Raw genomic sequence first — 21,063 nt, forward strand, 5'->3', positions numbered from 1 at the left:
TTCTAATAAGAGACTAAAACCACTGGACAACCAATAGCATACCACAAACCCACAATTAACTCCCGCCATAAAGCAGACATCCTCTGGACCTTTACTGATCAAGACAATGCATCAGAAACCCGATCACATAGCAGAAAAAAACTAAAGAAACAGGTAATAACAAACCAGAAGCACGTCGCCTTCAATCTCCTATGACGCAGAACTACAGTTACTTTAATCTTAAAATTCTAAAATCCCCTCCTGCTGCCAGATACAGATGGCCACTGGGAATTCAAACATTAAACATACCATCATCCATGGAAAATCTTGCAAGAGCGCGACAAAGGCACATGAAGATATTAAAGGTCTTTGAGTCGAGAATGAAAGGTATAGTGTTATTTTCATGGCATAATTACAATAAAACGAGACCCTTTCACAGCCATTATAAATTTCACAGCACTTCATGGCGAATATAATGTGTCAGTATGTTATTATTTTATGGATTTATTTATTTTATTATCCTTTTTTTAAATAACAGTGCTAATACTGGGTACTGAACATTTTATGTCTCTGCCTTAAACCAGTTAATGTAATTGTCAGTGTCTAAGACATGTGACAAGGGGTGAGATATCTTATTTGGCCCCATGACATCACAAAGCCCCTGAGTCCACCAGGAAGGGTTGCTGGAGGAGGTTTGGGGGATTACATGCCAGGAGGGAGACTGGATCAGGCTCTTTCACAGCAGCTGCAATTGGTTTTATCTCTCTGTACCAGGCAGTCAGCCATAGCATGGCAGGGGAACCGCATTGTTGTGGGGTCAGACCCCGGCAGGAAACTCATTCTAAAGAGCCCAGACGAGTAAAAGGACTTCAGGTTGTGCAATGGAAAATGTGACAGATGCATTTTTATGGATGCAGTATGTCAATCCACCAGGTAATTCTCCAGGCACAACCCCCTGAGACCCAGCAGAAATGAAGTAAATTAAGTTTTTTGTTTGTTCAAAATACAAGTGTCTTGGGTGACAAAAACATGTCACAGTGAAAACATTTTCAAAAAGAGTATTTATTTTTTATTGAATAAATATATTGGTCTTGAGATTAAGATCAGAAACTCAGGATATAACCTGACACACACATGCATCAACACACATAAAATAAAACTGCTTTCTCATGCTTTAGCCTGATTTTTCAGATTTGCTTGTCTGTTTTGCCTTGTATCTTCGTAAACAAATGTAAGGACATCATGGTCGAGGAATATACACAATTCCTCCTAGCTGATTATGTCGTAGATATTAATGCCAGCAGGAACATATCCGCTGTTCATCATTTAAGGACAGCAAGTTCAGCAGTCTGAGACACTGACACTCCTGCCAAACATTCCAAAACAACAACCCCTCTTTCAAATCTCCTCTTCCAGCCCTGGTAGTTAAAGTAATGTGCAACTTTCCCAGCATTCCCAGCATTTTTACACACAATTGTGAGCATAGTGGGATGTTAATCACGTGATTAACTCAGGAACCACGCATGTGTGGAAGGTCCTGCTTTCAATAAACTTTGCATGCCTCTTCTAATCACGTGTTTATTTTGGCAGTAACATTAAAGTTCACTGTACTTTCATGTTAATGTTTGCTTGTTCAGACAGTCAGTGGAGCCACAAGATGGCTGAAAATATCTGTCTCAATTGTTACATTTCAATTTAGGTATTTATAGTCGCATCACATCATGCTGTCCTTCTAGCAAACGAAACTGTAAACAATATAAAAGCGTCCGTAATTGTTAAAGATAAGTAAAGGGGCTGGTACTGTACCTGATCTCCCGTCCCTCTGGAAGTCCACATGGTACCACTCCCCATCATTGACCTTCCGGTTCACGGCCCGGGTCTTGGTGGTGCCGGAGCCCATGTCCAGCAGGAGGTAGAGGTGCCCGTCCAGCATCTCGATGGCAAAGAAGTCCACCTTGAGAATCTGTGGGCCCTTGGAGTCCTTCTGTTGCTTGGGTTTGCCGTGGCTGAAGAGGAGCAAGCCGTTGGGTTCAGTGGTGCGGAAGTCGAAAGAGATGGAGCCCGTCTTCTTGGCGTTCCACTTGCTGAGCGTGATGTAGGACTCGGGCGTCTCGAAGGTGATGGGGTCCAGGGTTGCGACATTCTCGCACTTGAAGGCCACCATCCCGTGCACCTTCATTTTCACGTCTCCCTGCTTAGCCAGCCGGGACAGCTCCAGCCGCACATCGTTGTTCTTATACACAACCTGTTTTCAAGTTTTAGGGGGAGCAGGAGGGGGGTTAAGGAAACATATGAAAGAAGCAGAGTTATTGGGGGTTTTGGTTTTGGATTTCTTTTTGTTTTGTGGGGTGGGGAAGGGAGGGGAAAAAGGCTAAGAGAGAGTAATAGGACTGAGGTCTGGATTCAAATAATGTTTGTACTTGATATTGACTTATTATTATTATTATTATTACCCACTATTACTTAAAGATTTAATTTTATTTGCATGCGAATGCATGTTGATTGAATTCAGGCCTGAGTGGTAGTTTAGCCTGGCATACTATGTTCATGTGGGATTCAAGAATTCTTTGCAGAACACAGAGGAAAAATTTTTTAGATGGAAACCTACCACAAAAGCAATTTCTTGAGTGTAAACTGTACATCTCCCAACTCTTGCATCACCAGACCTACAGTACGATACAGACCTCCTAAAAATAGCCTGTAACCACACTGTAACAAACTTGTTGGCGCAGACGATGAACAACCGACACTGCAGTCATTCCAGGACTAGCAGATTTTTCACAGATACACAACAGCTAGTTTCGACCGTGCATTGTGATTAGCCTATTCGATGAGTGCTGATATACAGTATAAGATTCCTTGGACCTCATCACTGGCCGAGCTAAATACACATTATTTACGTTAGATTTATACGTCACCAGAATTGGAAAAAGACAATAGTAGAATATTTGGACAGTGATTATCTTACTGATCCTGCTGTTGTTGCCTGAGCCCGATGCTTGAGCCATCACTGGAGTCTAGGAAGAGATACAGCAACATCCTAACGAGCTGTAGCAAGTCTAGCACATCGCCAGTCAAACCCAGCAAGTTAATAATTGTATTTCTGATTCTTTGCCACAACTCAACGACTTTGTCTTCTTTCTGTCTTGTCAACAGATGTTTTGAAGCCACACTAGTACAAACTAGTACAGTTCAGATCAGATACAGTCAGCAGAGCACCGCAGGCAAAACGTTATACACAGAGCCACTTTCTGATTAGTGAATGGGAATTAAACACAGAATCCACTTACTATGATCTCTCATACCTGATGATTTCAAGCCGGCAGTGCCCACATTTTTTGACGTCAATAAACAATTGGGATTCCGTAAACAAATCGGATGAGTTTGGAAGGGTATCTCATACCATGCAAGTTGCAACATTAAGGCCTGCAACTCGTATAATGTATGCCCGTCCTAAATGATAAAATCATAATCTATTGTCTCAAATTATTGTATGAAATTACCATTACTTAATAAATAGGTGTGTTTATAGAAATGTTGTATAAAAGCAATATCACAATCGAGGTTGTGTTGTCATACTGTATATCAGCATGGCGGTGATTATCTTCAGCACTCAGCCTTCGGCCTTGTGCCTATGACCAAGTAACAGCCATGCTGATATACAGTATAACAGCACTCCCTCTCCTGTGATATCGCTTAAATAGTAAGCACAGTCTGCCCAGCAACAGAACACACATTTCAGGTTCAGGGCCACTGATGTGAGCTCACTTTGGACAACCGTATGCACGACTCACTCTCTCCTTGTCCCGGTTTCACTGCAGGCCAAACAGATAAAGGTTACACGTGATTATCTTGTTGCCTACAGCTGTGACTGTGGCCCAATTTAACAACTCCCCCCTGCTCTCCGCCTGCAGCGAGCACCGTATCCACACCTCCCCTCCACACACATTGTTCACTGATGACATCACAAGCACTTCCAAAGCTTTTTGGCAGGTCTAAGAATTTAGAGCAGGGACCATGGAAATACAAATGTTTTGTGCACAAACAGGTGGAAATTCAGCCTTTTCAGCGTTTGGGGAGTACGAGAGCTGAAATATCCATCCATCCATCCATTATCTAACCTGCTCATTCCTGGCCAGGGTTGTGGGGGGAGCTGGAGCCTATCCCAGCATGCGCACGTTGAGAGGCAGGGATATACCATACCCAATAGTCGCCAGTCCATCATAGGGCACACACCATTCATTCACACACTCATACCTAGGGGCAATTTAGACTCTCTAATTAACCTAACCTGCATGTCAGTGCTACCCACTGCATCACGATGCCATTGTAAATATTTTCTCTTTTAAGAATGTTTTGTTAGTATTTCAATATTTCATACAATACATATTTTGGACTTTCAGAGAAAATAAACTTTATCTGATAGTCACATCCATCAATGTTATAATTCATTTCATTGTTGTAATAAAATGCTACACCATTTAGACATGCTTCCATTCAGAAGAATATGAATAGCTGCCAAACTGAAAAGCTACTTTCAGCGGACGCTAGACAAAAGTGTAGTAAAAGTATGTAGTAAAAGTAAAATGTTTTATTGCGGTTGGGGTCCTCAGCTGCAAGGCTGTCATTTTAGGAGATGCTGAGGTGAAAATGTTGGTATCTAGCTCACTTAGACTGTCGAAAGCTGTGTCCTCCCTCTACTTCAAGTGTAAAGCAAAGAGCTAATTAGGCTCTTCCTGAGGAGGGGATGCGGGGGAGGACAGAGGGTTTTTAAAGAGGCTGCTTAGCTGGGTGAGCTACCCACAACACCTCAGAGAGTGGATGATCCATGCATTTATGAAATTACAACAAAGGCAATGTTCCTCTCTCCTCTCTGCATGCGCCATAAATTGTACGTCAAAATTTAATTGAACGTTTCTGAGTTTGAGTGGAAAAGCAGAAGAGCGGCCGTCCTCCCACACAAAATGGTGCTCCTGTTCAAATGCACTCCCGTCTCTTTGCAAAAACACGGCCATTGGAGGGGTAAACGACAGGAAGTTTCCACATTTGGTGGCATTCCAGTAGACATGGAGTCACTGGATTACAATTCCTGTCTAATTTTCCTCATCCCGCCTGACTCCATCCTGAACGGAATCACAAACAAGCCATAGCTACCCAGGCGCTGAATCAACTGTTTTGGATTATATTTTCCATTACAAGTTACTTTTTAAATCAGAGAAGTCTCTGATTTGTAATCTAATATCCAATATGGCAGCCAACATCCTGTCTGCAGTCGAGGCATGTGACGATTCAACGGGAGAAGAAATTACATTGCTGAGGCTATCATGCTGTCCTTCAAATGCCGTAGTCAGCCTCTCAGTGGATGATGTGCTACTGCCCTGTCTGCTGCCACTGTCCATTGGGGGACCAGTCTGTCACACAAGCCCTGGCCTAATCCAGAAGGGTCATGCATTGCTAGGGGGTGGGACCGCCTGGCTCTAGCCCCAGTTAGTTTACAGCAGAAAGAACGGACAGCGCGAATGACAGCACAGGGACCACAGGGAATATTTGTGTTTATAGTTTGTGTCCAGGGCAGGCTAGAACAGCCTGTACTCTAGACAGTGGAAGACTGCAAAGCGTTCAATAAAAACCTGTTCTAATTCATTTTCGATTGGGATTGAAACCCCTACAGGACGAAGATAATGATATGCAGATGCAATAAAAGCATATCGATGATGTTTCAGAAATGCCAATCCGCTCCGCTGTAGCCTGACATTCTCAGCAACTAATGAGCTGAGAATGGTATTTATTTATTTATTTATTTTATTTATTCAGTTTTAGCAGTGTTTCTTTTCTTTTCTCTAAAAGTCTGTGGATAATAGCACTCTCTCTCTCTCTCTCGCACACACACACACAGCTGAGTGGGACAACAGTTTGTAGGGCTGACCTTTCTGATCTCCGTCTATGTAACTATAAGAGCGGCATGTCAGTCATCCAACACCAGTAAGAAAATCACCAGAGACATGACCACAGCAATGTAACCTTTACCTTTCCCCATGCAGGCTGAAAACAAATGCTGAGCGCAAACTTAGCAAAGAACAAAAAATAAATAAATTTAAAACTTTTCAGGATTCAAAACAACAATATTGGGGAATATTAAACAAGTGTATTAAAAATGCATATGATGTTTCACGCACCAGTAATTATACATTAATAATTAATTGCACAGTTTGTGTACCTGATTTGACTCATTAATCATCTCCATTGATTTGAATAGCCTACAGGCTGATATACCAATAGATTTTATTGCATATTTAAGCACACAGAATATCTAATGTCTCTAAAAAATATATACAGTATATCTATAAAGTGATAACAGCTCAGTACAACACTCATTCCCTCAAAGGGTTGATCTCATTACCTGAAAATATTTACAACAAATTTGCAAATGTGTGAGAACTTTACCCACGTCAAACATCTGAGAAGAGCCCTGCAGTAGCTTTCACTGGACCCCACTAACTGCTGTTTTTTTTTTTTTTTTTTTTTTAAGAGAATTTTACTCAAGGAGAATAAAAATGTACATTTGCTGTGAATGAAATTGAACTGCAAAACAGTCCTGTGCCATTTTGCTATGCATATCTGTGGTGTGTCTGTGTATATTCCAAGCCAAAGCTTGAAACAGAAGGAAACTAAGTTTGTAGCTTGATTCAATATAAAAAAAGTTATGATATGCTTTAATATGCATTAATAAGATAATATAATATTAGCTTTAATAGCTGACAAAGCCCAGGTGACCTGCTGACACACAGCACAGAGATTTTCAGCATACTCTGTGTCATATTAACTAGCAAGCTTTACTAATTGGAAATGTGCAACCTTGGTCATTTTAAACTGACACCATTTACGACACCAATTTTGTAGCCATCAAGCAAGCTTGAGTGCAAATGGTTATGAAGCGAATAAACATGGGTAAGTTGTTTCTGAAGGTTCAAAAAACTGTTGCATTATAAATATCTAATTACAAAAAAGAAAAAAGAATCAATTTTGACACATCTCATACATCCAACCTTTGTCTGCTCCACCCCAAGAACACTTGGTAAGCACCACTCATGAGAATGGGCCTGAACAGCATACTTCTATTTCAAGATTTATTTACATGATTTGTACAGCAGGCTTTTTTAAATGGATGCTGTTATGGTCTGCAGGAGGATGACATGATTCTCTCTGGCTTCCATCCACAGCTTGCAAGTTTGGGGCTTTTATTGTGATTTTATGTCAAAACAAGTGTGTGGGTGTGGGGGGGGGGGCATTCATTTCCAAATTTTTAAAACGCTTTACAGCTCATTCTAAGCAATGAGGAACCCTGTGACAAAAAATGTCAATAAATAAATTCCCCATCCTGGTTCAAAACATGAACAAATGGTCCAATATAGTCCTATATATACATCAATGTGTGTGACGGGTCATTTCCTAGCACTGACCCTGGAGGGACTCCCTGTGTCCTGGTCCTCTTTCCAGTTGAGAACTTAACTAATATCCTAATCAAGAACTCAGCATGCTCAGATTGCCCCCAGGACTAGACTTGGGAAAGAGAACAAAAAATTACTATTTTTGCATACATTAAGTCCAAGTGCTATTAATATTTAATTATGTCAGAGCCACCATCTGCTTTCTTTCTTTTATTTCTTTTTTTAGTCCTCGCTGGTACATCTTTCAAACAGCAGAAGTGTAGAACACACCAGCAAACGTCAGTGTGCAACGCAGGGAACTCAATGGGGTGAAAACAAACTCATCTGGTATTCGGAGCGGAGTGCTGTTCTTGCTGTCAGGGCACAGGACATCAGGGCCTGTCAACCGCACTAACTGTAAAGTCTGTCCTTGTACAGCTTCTCCTTTTAAAGGTGAGGGACACCAATCTGGCCAGCGCCCCCTGCACCACTCCCACCAGCCGTGACTCACGCTCGTCCCACAGCACCGAGGCGGCACAGCCGTGGTGCCTGCTAGGCCCCCGCTGAACGTGTCATCAGCCGGCGCCCACTGTACAGATGCACGTGTCATCAACATGCAGCCACAGCAAACTTGGTGCTGGCACGTCACCTTTCAGAGCTGGTGACGCATGGGTTTGGTACAATGTGTCATCTACGCAAACCCACTGCACAGAGGCAGTCGCCATATCAATGTGTCATCAGGCAATGCTCACGACACCTCAAATGCATCCAGTCCACAGAAAGGGGGACAGATCTACGCAGCGAGCTACAATATGCCACTTTTCTACCCACACACGAATATTCTTAAATTGTCAAAATTTCTCTGACAAAAATGCACTGATTTCTCATTCTCTCTCTGTCTCTCGCTCTCTCTCTCTCTCTCTCTGTCTTCTCTCTCTCTATGCTGAAAATTTGCTGCTCGCTTGTCATGAATTTTCTAAGAAAATAAAATCATTTTTAAGCAGAACTTCTTGTTATATTCATAAAATACTGAACCCTATAAACAAATAATGTGTGTATATATAAACTATGTCTCATGCGGTATATACTGTATACTGTACTGTAAATAATAATGAAATGCAATAAAGCTGTACCTGAGCATCTGTAACAGGCATAAAAACAGCACACCTACCATAAAAAAAATATTTTACACCTACCATTTATGGCAATGTAAGGTGGTGTTTCTGTATTTGAGCACCTGCTATACATGAACTATAATGTACATATGCTATACTGTAAATAATGATGTAAACCATTGTTGGTAACATTTGCAGCTGGCTATATGGTTGCATAATACACTGGCATCACTCCCCCCAAATTGGCAAGAGTTAAAACAGTACGGGGAGTATGGAGAAGGGTGCACAAATTGAAAAACAACAGTGTAGCACTGTCCTTAGACTAAAGGCCACAAAATAGGGGTCAACAATTGAGAAACCAATGAGATGAAGAGGTTTTATAGAAGCTGAAAAAACATAATGTAAGTTAGGGAGTTCCACGTTTCAACTAGTGAGGCCCAGAGGTTGAGAACATGACTAGACATTAATAATATTACATGTGCATTATTAATATTTTCTAATATTCTGAAGGAAATAATTGCAGAGTGGGTTCTGAAGATGTACACCAAGAATGGTAGCTGCCCAACAAGATGCATTAATTTGTTGCCACAGCTTTGCTACAGTTATATCAATACTGCGATGTGACAGCAATGGTTAACTCCCTGGGGATGCAGAAAAGTACATAGAGGGAACACAAAGCTCATCCCATTCTGTAAACCTCTAAATTAAGCCAGTAAAGTTATTATAATTAAATACACATTGTGCACTATATTATATGAACTGAGTTGGAAATGGTTAGAGTTTGGATTTACCAATCCATCCATCCATTTTCTAAATCAATCAGTCCTGGTCAGGGTTGTAGGGGCTGGAGCCCCTCTCGGCCAACATTGGGCGAATGGCAGGTTGATAGGTCACCGATCCACCAACCTGCTAGGCCTACATACCATCCACTCACACATTCATAACCCAAGGACATACTCTCCAAATAACCTAACCTGATTGTCATTAGCTGGTGGAAGGAAACAAGAATACCCGAAAGAAACCCACACAGACATGGGAGAACACGCAAACTCCACACAGAAAGGCCCTCAGCTGGGATTTGAACTCGGTACCTGTGGTGACAGCACTACTGCCTGCCTCGAGTTGGCCCTCCATTGAATAAAAAAGGGTGTTTTTTGTGCAAACAAAAATAATGATTACTCTCCTTTTGTTCCTATTTTGTTCTTTTCAGGTTTGCAATCAAATCCTTTTTTTTTCCCCCTGAATGAGCGGTGTTCCTCAAGTCTGATATACGAGTGTAGATTTATATGGGCAACTAGTATGAGCAGCCCACAGAAAGCTTGTGTATCTCACAGTGATGGACAGAATCAGCTCACAGAGTGCTCGCTCATGCAGAGAAGCTTGATGTGCTGAATTCCTGCGCGTTTCCATGTCTTTTGTGCACATTTGCCGTAACAGAAGTACAGCCATTCAAATTATTGTGTGACTGTGTTTGTTTGATTTGCCTGGATGAATTCCAACATTTCAGAGTGATCATTCCACAGCGGGAGGGTTGTTTGTATACTCCACGGCCTTGCAATTTCAACACAATCTAAGCTGTTACCCACAAAGCTCTACAGATGTCATACATAGAGATGTCCATTCATTCAGATATGCAGTTGGTTCAGCCTTCATTGAAGTGCCTTTCATGAAGCATATTAAACTTGGCTTCATTTCAACTGATTGACAATTTCAAACACAGTCAGTTATCTTGTTCTATTTTTTATAGGTCTTTGTAAAATCTAGCTTACATATCTGCTGTTAAACATATCAGAATTTTGAGAAGATTGTGAACACTGATTTATATTTTAACAGACATACCACTATTGATGTACAATTTACAGACTTCATCAGAACTTGATTCATCATACACTACACCCCCCGGGATGACTAAAACCCTTCGTGCCCGATGAGCCTGCTCAGTATGGGATGATATTTAAGCAATGACAAACTATACGCATCCATCACTCATCATGACATCAGTGGTGATGTCAGCAGACAACCCAGTGCCCTTTCAAAATGTTTCCCTAAAATTCCGTTACAAGAGTGTTCTGCAAATAGAATTCTCCTTCACCATAGAACAGCCAGTCGTCGGACAGGTTTGGAAGTAAATTTGCAGAAGGGTGGGGGTGTTGGTAAAGGTATGCCCGTTGAGGTGTGAAAGCTGCGTGAAAAGAAATGGCACAAAATGGTGGGTGTTTACCTCCTTCAGGCAGCCCATAAAGTTGTTGCTAACGGGCGATCCTGGCAGGTCGGCCGTGCTAGGGCTGCCTCCGACATAGAAAAAGTCATCAGACCCTAGCATGGTGTAGTCCTCTTGTGTATATCCTGTGGTGGTCAGAATTCCATCCACGGATATTGTTACCTAGGCAACAAAGCACAGGAAAAGGACACGCTATACTCATAACACATACAGGCTGCAAGCCGGCTGTTCCCCGCTATGCCTAGTCTCCTTTTCCTATTTTTTTTTTCTTTGTTCTTATTTTGGTCTCAAACCCATTTTCATGTCTTGGTCTTTAACTTGAATGTTTAGCTTGAGTTTATTTTATTAAGTTTGGTATCAGATTCCAGTCTGCCAGCCCTTGCAGGAAAGTTTATCTCGTTAGGGAGTCAACGGATTGCCCAGACTTGGATTTCCCCAGTGTTAGTATTGCCCCCTACTGCAAATAAAATGTAATTCAGCAGACACAAAAATGGTGTTAGTAGAATGTGCTCTAGGTTAGTTTTGCTAGGGTACATATTAGAGATGCTTTGCAGTTTGTTTTCCACATGAAATAAAACAAAGCCTTAGCGTGCTACAGGGATAGACGGAAAGCGCAAGACATTTGAAGCACACTCACAACTCGCATTGGATTAGTCGAAAGAAAGAGAAAGAAAACCAAATCATGCTTTTTGCCTTCCATTTTGGTTTCCTTTTTGCACGGAAAAGGAAAACATTTTCAGAGATTCAATTGGATGGGGAAAAACATCAAAGCAAGGGTTAAAAAAAAAAAGCACCGGTAGATGAAAGCCCACGATGGCGTACGCATGCGGGGGAAGCATTCCTCACAAGAAAAAAAAGAGAGAAAGGCACAAAAAAGGAGGAAAAACCACACCAGTGACGAAAGTAGCGTTGAGCTTGGCTTCGGATGGGCTAATGAGGCTAGTGGATGGCTGCAGGCGGCCATAGCACATGACATGCGCAGTGAATGTAAATGCAGGCAGCCAGCCAGGAGAGACCTCCACGAGACCCCTCTGCCTGATGCAAAAAGGCCCAGGAATGACAGGCCCCTAAAGGTGAACAAAACAAAATTGGACAGGAACAGGTAAAATAAGGAAGGGAAACCAACGAATGAAGATAAAAAAGAAAGAAAGGGAGTCGGATAAAAGTAAGCAGAAAAGAGTACCAACCGCAGTTCCCCTTTTGTTTAATGACGTCTACGGTAAACGAAAGAAAAGAGACACACGGCAAACCCAAACTAAGAGACAATTAGAATGATATCTACCGAACAATGTAGTTTGTTTACCATAGCGTGTCCAATGCCTGAGTGCTTTGTGGAAAAGGGGGGAGAAAGGAAATTAAAAACTGTGAACAGAATAACGATTGTTACTCAAAAAACGATATGATGGTCACTACCAGGTTAGTACATTTCTGAACGTTAGAAGGTATTGGTTAGTAGAATGACACATTCCATGAATGACAGGTTAGTTGTTTTTTCAAAGCAGGTTAGTAACGTAGGGGGTAAATAAGGGCAAAAAAATAAGTTTACAAGAAAAAAATAAAAAGCTGGCTAGCAAGAACGCTCCAAGGCGTTACTACTCCTGATACCTGCCACTCCCTATACCACTCAACGGCTATCCACTGATCCCCCCCCCCCCCCCCCCCCGCCCCTTCTGTTCCCATCACCTGTCACTTCATGTTGACAGACTCTCAGGTCAAACGGCCCATTAAAAGGAATAAAAGTGTACTTTTTTCTTATTTCCGCTTTTTTCATTTCTTATTGTTATTAAGTGTGTGAAAGAGGCACATCTCCTTCAGTTTTGACCCCACTGCGCCCCCCCCCCCCCGAAAAAAAAAAAAGTATATATGTATATATATATATATATATATATATATATATATATAATACTACAAATCCCACGCATTTCCACATCATTAACAAGTTTTTGCTTTAAAACTATTAAAGGATTTCCCACATCCTGAGCAGGGACACATCTATACGGGACACCCAAAGCCTCCACCCCAGCTGAAATCTCTTAATATTTTTTTAATGTTAAACTCAGAGAAACCGTTTGCCCAGAGGCACCACAGATTCACATCTGCCTCTACGAGAGCAGTACTGATGTCTTCAGCTTTCAGACTTCCCATAGGTTTCATTTTCAAAAAAATAAATCATTCATTTTCAAAAAAAGTCTTTTTAAAAATGAATATATAAAATCAGCCCACACTCCAATACAGTACATGTTATATAATAGTGAGCTTGTAAACTTTGGAACTAATCACCCAGAGAGTGTGCACGATCTGTTCACGAAGGACATTTGAATCTTGTAAATTACCTGTACCATAGCTCTTGTTTTAAAAAAAGAGCTGTGATTCTTGGCTCTGCATTCTCGCAGAGAAAACGAACCGCTTAACCCGTCTAACCAAGACAAATAACAACAATAAATAGTAAAATAAGAGAGAGAAGTTCAAAAATGATTTATCGGAGCCGTATACTGCTCCTAGTTCAAAAAAGTGAATCCTACCAGAACAGGTGCTCTGAAGGAGACTAGGGTGTAGTTTTAATCAACATTTGTCTTTCAGTTTTTTTCTGCTCTCTATTAGCCCTGGCCTATGTTTTTGAATAAAAAAAAGTGCATGTATTTAAGTCAAGGATACCGACAAATGTTGATTGAGTCCAAGGCTATGTTGCAATTCATTACCTAGAGCACTTCCAGACCTGATAAAAAGCACATAGGACCAGTTTCAAAACCCAGAAAAGAGCCTTGACATTACTTGTTTCCTCACAATGAGTCAGGTACTGTACCGAGGGAGCTCCAAACCATATCAGCAAGGGGTACTGTCGAAAATGTGCTTCCTATTAAACATGGGCGCTATAAAAATGCACTCTCCTATTAAAAATATTCTTTCTTCCACATGCTAAGTGAGTGAACAAACTGTGCTGGGCACAGCAGGCCCGGTAAGGGTCCAGAGGACAGCTCGCTAATTAACACATGCCAGTAGGCATTTCGGAGACCCAATTAAAGCCCTTAACCCCCCAGGCAGACCTGAGGAGGATGTAGTGATGGAAAAGAAAGAATTAGCCCTACGGAATACAGGTTAGAACCTGCTGGCCGCCCGCACCTGGTAATCACTGACCGCCTGGCAGAGAGACTTAATTAAGGCTGAAAATCTGTTCTTTTTGTTAGTGCATCTGATTTGAACACAGCAGAGCTGCACACAGAGGTGCTTATGGGAACCGTAGTCCACAGCTAACAGCTAAGCCCCTCCCCAACCCCCTTTGACCTCCAGTTATGAACTTTGGCTCTCACAGGTGTCACTCCCAGATGTTGGATGTTGGAGATGTTGTGTATGGAGAAAACATGGTCTTATTTCTCAACAGACAAAACCAGGGCTTACTATACAGTACACATCTGAACTCTAAGGGTCTAGATATGGCCCTGCTCCAATGTGGTACTACTGTTTATATTTATTAAAACTGATTTGTAGAACCATTATACTATCAAAGTAATTCAGCCCTCCACCCCACTGCCTCAAAAAACGATTGTTTATATGTATTTATGTGAATGTTTATAGAACAAAAGGTTCTCTTAGATGACTGATGTGGTTGATTTATTTATGCTTTTTATTCTTTTGGTTTGACTTTTTTGTTTTTCTGCACCACCCTCTGTACGGTTACCTGACGGAGATTCCTGGTTACTTTGACATCATGCCAATCATTGTCATTAAACTTCCCATTGACCGGCTCCACCAGAGCTTCAAACGCCCCGGACCCCAGATTAATGACCAGCGACACTGCTCCGTTTTTCAGCGCCAGGTTGACGTAGTCGGCCGATTTCCCCGTGTGCAGCATCAGTCCGTTTCTCTGCAGCGTTTTGAACGACAGCGTGATTTCATCGCTGCTGCTCTGGATCGGGTTCAACGACAGGTCGTAGCAGAAGTACTCTGAGCCTTTGAAGGTTGCTACATATTCTTCTTTCCCTGTACAGATGAGTGAGGAAAGGAAATATAGACAGAGAGAGAGAGAGAGAAAGAGAGAGAGGGAGACCATATTAAGTCAAGACTGCTACAACTTTTTCAGCTCTGACAAAATGTGATCTTGCATTGAGCTCAGTTAATCTCCCATTTGTAACAAGATGCTTTAGAGATGAATGGGGGGGAAAACACATTTAAAAAGTGGAAAAATATATGAAACATGTAAAATAACAGTCACAAAAACCAACCTCTTCTTAAAACCAGTGAGCTTTAACATGGACAAACCAGGCTGATATCCAGACAGGGAACCCCAGAGAAATAAAGAACCTGAAAAGTTATATGCAGGCAGGTGGAATCCCGATCAGTAGTATACAGATAGCTGGAACACATACTGGTGACACCCACACTGGTGATAGCCAGGCACCTTAACAGTCATTTTCACCATTACAATCTAGATATCGCTGAGCATGAAGGACTCTCCACAAAATAAACCCAAACACTAACAACACAATGTTTTTTTTTTAAAATTGTATTTTATTTTGCCAAATTACTGCTTTATGAATACCTCACTTCAACTTAACCTGCACACATTGTCACAGACACTTACAGTGGTGCCTTTTTTCTACATTTATTTTCTTCACAACTTGTAATTGGCCAATTGTGCTTCATGAGTTCCCGCTGCGCCACTAGGACCCACACACCAGGAGGGCTGCAGCTAAAATGTGCTTAGTCCTCCAAAACACTTGACCCTCGAGCACAGTCCGCACAGTACAGCGTTGATCAGAGGAGAACAACTTGTAAACAATACTGGCTAACAATTTTGGGAGGAATAAACTAAAACTAAAAAACTAAAAGTTTGGGCATTATCTTTGGAGAACCTTGACTATGCTTCTGGGTGTTTTTTTTTTTTCGGTTTAGGCGGCTACATTATAAACATTTTTTGGTTTGACTGATTGATTGATTGACGATTGATTGATTGATTGGTTGACAAAGTCTGGTTGAATTCCTACATGCTGAAAGTCATCTGGATAATGATACCTATCACCAGATCATCTGCCTGTCGCACTAAACCATGTGCAGTCTTTCTTCATAACACAACCCATGGAAGAAGGTAATTGTATGCATGCACACACACACGCACACGCGCGCGCACACACACACACACACACCACACACACGTATCCACCCACATCACACACGCTATTAAAGATTCTGTTCCCCTTTGGTCATCCTCATTTGCAGAGTAAATTGTATCATATAGCTATAGCTGTGAATACATTGCACAGCTCATTTGCGCCTATATTGGTTTTATATGCAAATCATGTTGCCGATAGCTCTGCGTGTAGAATAACTTGCTAGGTGATCAAATTAAGACTAATATATACACATACATCAGAGTTCATTTTCTTACAGAAGCTAGAGTACATCTATAAGTCATCTTTAAATCCAACCCCCTCCTGCCCACCGCCCCCACCTCAAGAATGCTCTCTGCTCGAGGTCAGTGCAAATTCGCTGGAAAGCGTGCACCAAGGTCCTGCGTAATGATGCCCATAAATAAAGTGCCGTTATACTTCAGACTTTAATTACTGAATCAGCCACAGTCATCCATTACTGTCAGTGTTTGGCAACCAACACCCACAATGCACACATGTATGTGTGCACACACATACACACACACTTACACTTATGCACACTTTTGTATTAACTGCAATGGCCATCCATACAGCATCTCCTAAATAATAAAATCTAAATGCCAATGTCAACATATCCACCGTATTGAATGGAGTTATTCATATATTATCTACTAATAGCTGTAATAATGATCAGTTTTGACATGTTTTGTACATATTTTGTAATTTATTTTGTGTTTTCCCAATGATAGGATTTCTGTGGTTGAGGGTGTTACATTGGAGACTACGTGATAAACCAGCTTCCTTGTAAGGTCATATTTGGGGACAGCTGCATAGCAAAAAGATGTCCAGGAAGACATGGAAATGAGGGACCGGAGTAGATGCAGGAGGAGACACAGGATCAACATGACCTTGCGTTGTATTGCACTGACATTTCTTTCTCCCGCTACATGGAAATAACCACATTAGCATATGAATTCATAGTGTGGAGGGTAAAAGGTATTTTCATAATATTTGTCTGTTTATGACGACACCCTGCAAATGAAACACTGTTGTCATTTTTGTGGTCTGCATTTCAATCTTGTGCAATGGCTCCTGAATTCTGTGAGATGCTTCATTTATTATTGGTATATGTATACTGCATTGATCCACTGCAGTCAAAAGAGTCATATACTGCAGAAAATGAACCTTGGGGTAGAACACACACGCAGACACACACACACACACACACACACACACACACACGTATACAGAACACTGAAGCACAAACATAGAGCGCTGGCCAAATGTCTAGGGATAGCTCAAAATAACACCTACAAAGATTCTTCCACCACACCACCTGTCTCATTCCTACTCATTTCCAAGTGCCAAAAGGGAGAGTGGAATGCTAAGCTCTATCTTTCTCTGTCTCTCTCACTCTCTCTGGCTCTCTCAAATTAAAAATAAATAAATAATAATAGTGATAATGAATACATATTCACAAACACTCTCGTAACAGTAAATCAGTATTTAGTTGAGCAATGAACTTGCACGCATAAACGTATGAATGTAGGTGGTCATGCAGTGTCCCTCTAGTTATGGCAGACTGCTGAGATACATTGTCCTGAAAATGGGGCTTTTGGCCCTTCTCCTAATAGGATTACGATTTTTTCATCCTTTGATAGAGACTCCTTATAATTTCATTAAATTTATGGGAATTAGCTTTATGCCAATTAATTCAATTTTCCTCTCTCACTCCTGTGAGATCAGTCCCAAAATCTCTTGCAGAAATAGATTTCTCTTGACAAATGCATCAAATTTATTTCAGACAAAGAAGCTCGGACCAGGTTGAGACCCACCCATGGCTAAGACTGGTTAGTTAATAACTACTGTAATAATCAAATTAGAAATAATGGAGACCTAATTATGACTGCAATGCTCTTTTTCCATGCTTCCCATGTGTCCATCTTGTCTTTGGGCACCTCTCTTTGGTCTCTTTGACCAATTCTTTATTTCTGGATTTGCCCACATTGTATTCTTTAGTGCAAAGGCACACCCCTTAATGGAAACTAAGACTCATTTATGTTGCTTGTGCATCAGTTATAATAAAGAGCTTGATAAGGAGTAATTGCCTATGTTACTTCCAATTTCATACCCCATTTGGTTGACCAGTCAGTCCATAATGCTGAGCTTTGTGTCTCTGAGGTCCTACTGCTCCACTTACTTGTCCCCTTAATTTAGTCAAAAACGAAGGGCACGTTTTAACCAAAACCAAATCTGGGTCTCTAGGTGCAGGATGTTTTCTCGACTCCATTAATGCAAAATGAAATGTGTAGTTCTCTGTTTGATGCTTGGTTGCCCTGTATTTATGGCACAAGAACATAATAATTTTGATGATGAGAAAAGTCTATTCAGCACATCTAGGTTGTTCATATTTGCCCGCTCTCTAAATAAGATTACATTAATTTAGCCGATACTCTTAACCAGAGTGACTTAAAAGAGAAAATTAGTGCATTCACCTTAATAATACGTGTAATTGTCAGGTTTGGCAATCAACATTATCCGGACATTGAGTGTATACACATCATCGCTAATCACTAAATGCAAGCCAGCTATTCTAGCCTAGAACCAAAATACTAAATGTGCATATGATGAGATCTATAATTCGGAGAGTATCTGGCACTGGGTCAAGACTGATCCTCAATGCCTCGAGGGTCTCTAACGTGCTTCTATGAGTCCTGCAAAGCTATTTGATTACTGACAAATCTGTCTAAACAAATCCTTTGTAGAGACGGATGAATGGGGGACTCTTAAAGGACACGTAGTCCCAATGGTGGGTGCAGAACTGGTGGACTGCAGAGCAGAAAAGAACACTCTCAAGAAGGATGTGCTAACATCCAGCACCCTTTTTGCTCTTTGCGTTACTACGTTTTGATACTTTCAACACTTTTTGCTATTACTTTTAAGTAACAAACATACAATCTGCGTTACAAAGGAAAACTTTTTAACACAGACTGTTGAAAGCTAGACAAAATGTGTTGTCCTTAAATAGACATTATGTGTTGTTTTTTAACGCATCTGTTTTGAGAGTGAAGCGATGGCTGGTTGAACGTGATTCAAAGTGCGTGCGCTTTTTTAAGTGACGAGACGGTCCTCAAAATAATACTGGCTTTTCAAAAGAGAAAAAACGGCTGTAAATAAAGTGCGCTTTAATTCAGTGGGGATCCGTGGTATTCTTCCCCGCCATGTGCTCTATTAATAATCTGCAGGCAACTCAGAGTGGGGTCCTTCGGGGATATTAAATATGTCCCCACAACTACTGGTCACAAGCATAGCGTCACAAAAAACTGACCAGCAGAGATAGATGTTGTGAGAATACATTATATGCAACATGTTCATTTTCCCAGATGGTTCTTTATTTGTTTTACTGTTTTTTTTTTTGTTTTTTTTTGTCAGTTTTGTTCCCAGTCGCGCAAACGATGATTTCATTGTAGACGTGCGTTTCTTCCTTTCGCACGTTAACATGCTTCTTCCTTTGAGCTCGAAAACCCTGAGATCTGACATGTCCCCGGCAATACAGGCCGATTAACGTGATGCTGAGTTACATTAGGGAGCGACCAATATTTGACGAGTCAATAGGCCATTTTTTTTTGCTCTTTTTTCCAAAATGAAACATGATGGAAAGGTGAAAATAGAAAAGAACATCCTTCAGCTGCAAGCTCCCATATTGATCTGTCAATAGCATCATTATCTGTGTGTGACAATCCCATGTAATATGTGTGTGTGTGTGTGTGTGTATGTGTGTGTGTTTGGGGGGGATTGCACAGCCAAAAATCTTGGTTATAATCTTAATTGTAACAATATTATAATTATAATAAACCACAGATCACCAAATTATGCAGAACTTATGATTACACCTGGCGCCTTAGGACAATTTTAAGAGGGTTAAAAAAGCCAGACATCACTTACAACTATAGCTGAGACTCTGCTGCTACTTTACTGTGGCTAGAAAAGATTAATTGCTCCGTCCACAAATAACCACCAACCGACCAGATCCTTCAGGATTGGATTTCCTTGACCTGAGATGAGACCGTCAATCCTGGGCATGCTCTCTCAAGCCACCTTCTTCAAACAAAAAGGACATAAAACACGCCACGACCATGGTCTAGGTGATTTTAGGGGGAGTAAATCTAATGGAAGGTTTTCTGACCCTGCTACACAATTGCGCTGAACACAACATGGCCCACAGAGCAACACCAGCAACATTTTCACTTGTTGGTGACAGTATTGTTTGGAAACCTGATTTATGTTCAATTGCTAGTGTTTCACTACGGAGAAAATGGAGTTCATAGAAAGTGAACCATCGCGCACTGCCGGTTTAAGTCTGGCTAAAGAACGATTAGTTGGTGCTTTGCACTCAGTTCTCAAATGATGACAAAACATTATGAGGTTCTAATCACTTAACCAATTACGTAATTATCTGCAAGCTGTGCTGAATTAAGATTTGATCTTTAACTTAGTTAGGAAACAATGTACCTTGACATACTGAAGAAAGATGTGTGGGAGAAAGATCTGTGTAATATTTTTCCCCTGTTGCACAATAAAAGCATATTGATTATTTTAGAAAAACTTTCTTAAAGTGAGAACCTCATCATTTTTTTTTGTACTGTGGAAAAAATGCCAACAGCTGTGTGCAGGCTTCCTAAAAAATCAATCAATTAATCTATCAATCAATCAATTACTCAAGCAATCAAGAAATCAAGCAATCAATTCATGAATTCATTGAGACTGGATCAAAGTCAACAAAAGCATGGTCAAAGAACAAGGTTATACTACTGCACTACTACTATCACTGCTGCAATTACAGATTCTGTATTATCACTGTACTAGTACTTTAATGCAATCCACAATAGTATGTGGAACAGTGAGCGCAGAACAGAAGGATCCTTACAGTCAAGATGGCTGCTATTCTGCAAAGAACATCACCTGCTTTGTTCTCATTAACACGCCTTTGGTCATGTGACAACAGGTGCTCTACATATGCATCCCACTGTGATTCTCACCATAATTCCCAGAAATTTTAAGCAAAAAATGACACGTTCACACACACGCACACACACGCGCGCACACGCACGCACACACACACACACACACACACAGAGTAGGTGCAGAGACAGAGATACAGCATTTTCACTTTGTGCAGGGTGTCTTGAGACAGAGAGACCAGAGAAAGGTGTTCA

General features: G+C 41.0%; 1 protein-coding gene across 22 annotated transcripts in view; it reads right to left on the reverse strand.

Annotated features, from left to right (window-relative positions):
• nrxn1a (neurexin 1a) overlaps positions 1 to 21,063 on the reverse strand; it is a 253,804-nt gene that overhangs the window by 143,649 nt on the left and 89,092 nt on the right. For 14 of the 22 annotated variants that reach the window (XM_035405914.1, XM_035405901.1, XM_035405913.1 and 11 more), the window contains 4 exons: positions 14,419 to 14,720; positions 12,046 to 12,069; positions 10,743 to 10,904; positions 1,786 to 2,224 (listed from right to left, as the gene is read on the reverse strand). In XM_035405914.1, coding sequence (XP_035261805.1) covers positions 1,786 to 2,224; positions 10,743 to 10,904; positions 12,046 to 12,069; positions 14,419 to 14,720 — 927 coding nt within the window. The remainder of the gene's footprint in view (positions 1 to 1,785; positions 2,225 to 10,742; positions 10,905 to 12,045; positions 12,070 to 14,418; positions 14,721 to 21,063) is intronic. The other 8 variants (XM_035405905.1, XM_035405904.1, XM_035405903.1 and 5 more) reach the window with 1 other exon arrangement.

This window comes from Anguilla anguilla, chromosome 2 (assembly GCF_013347855.1).
Source record: "Anguilla anguilla isolate fAngAng1 chromosome 2, fAngAng1.pri, whole genome shotgun sequence".
In the NCBI taxonomy this organism is placed as follows: domain Eukaryota; kingdom Metazoa; phylum Chordata; class Actinopteri; order Anguilliformes; family Anguillidae; genus Anguilla; species Anguilla anguilla.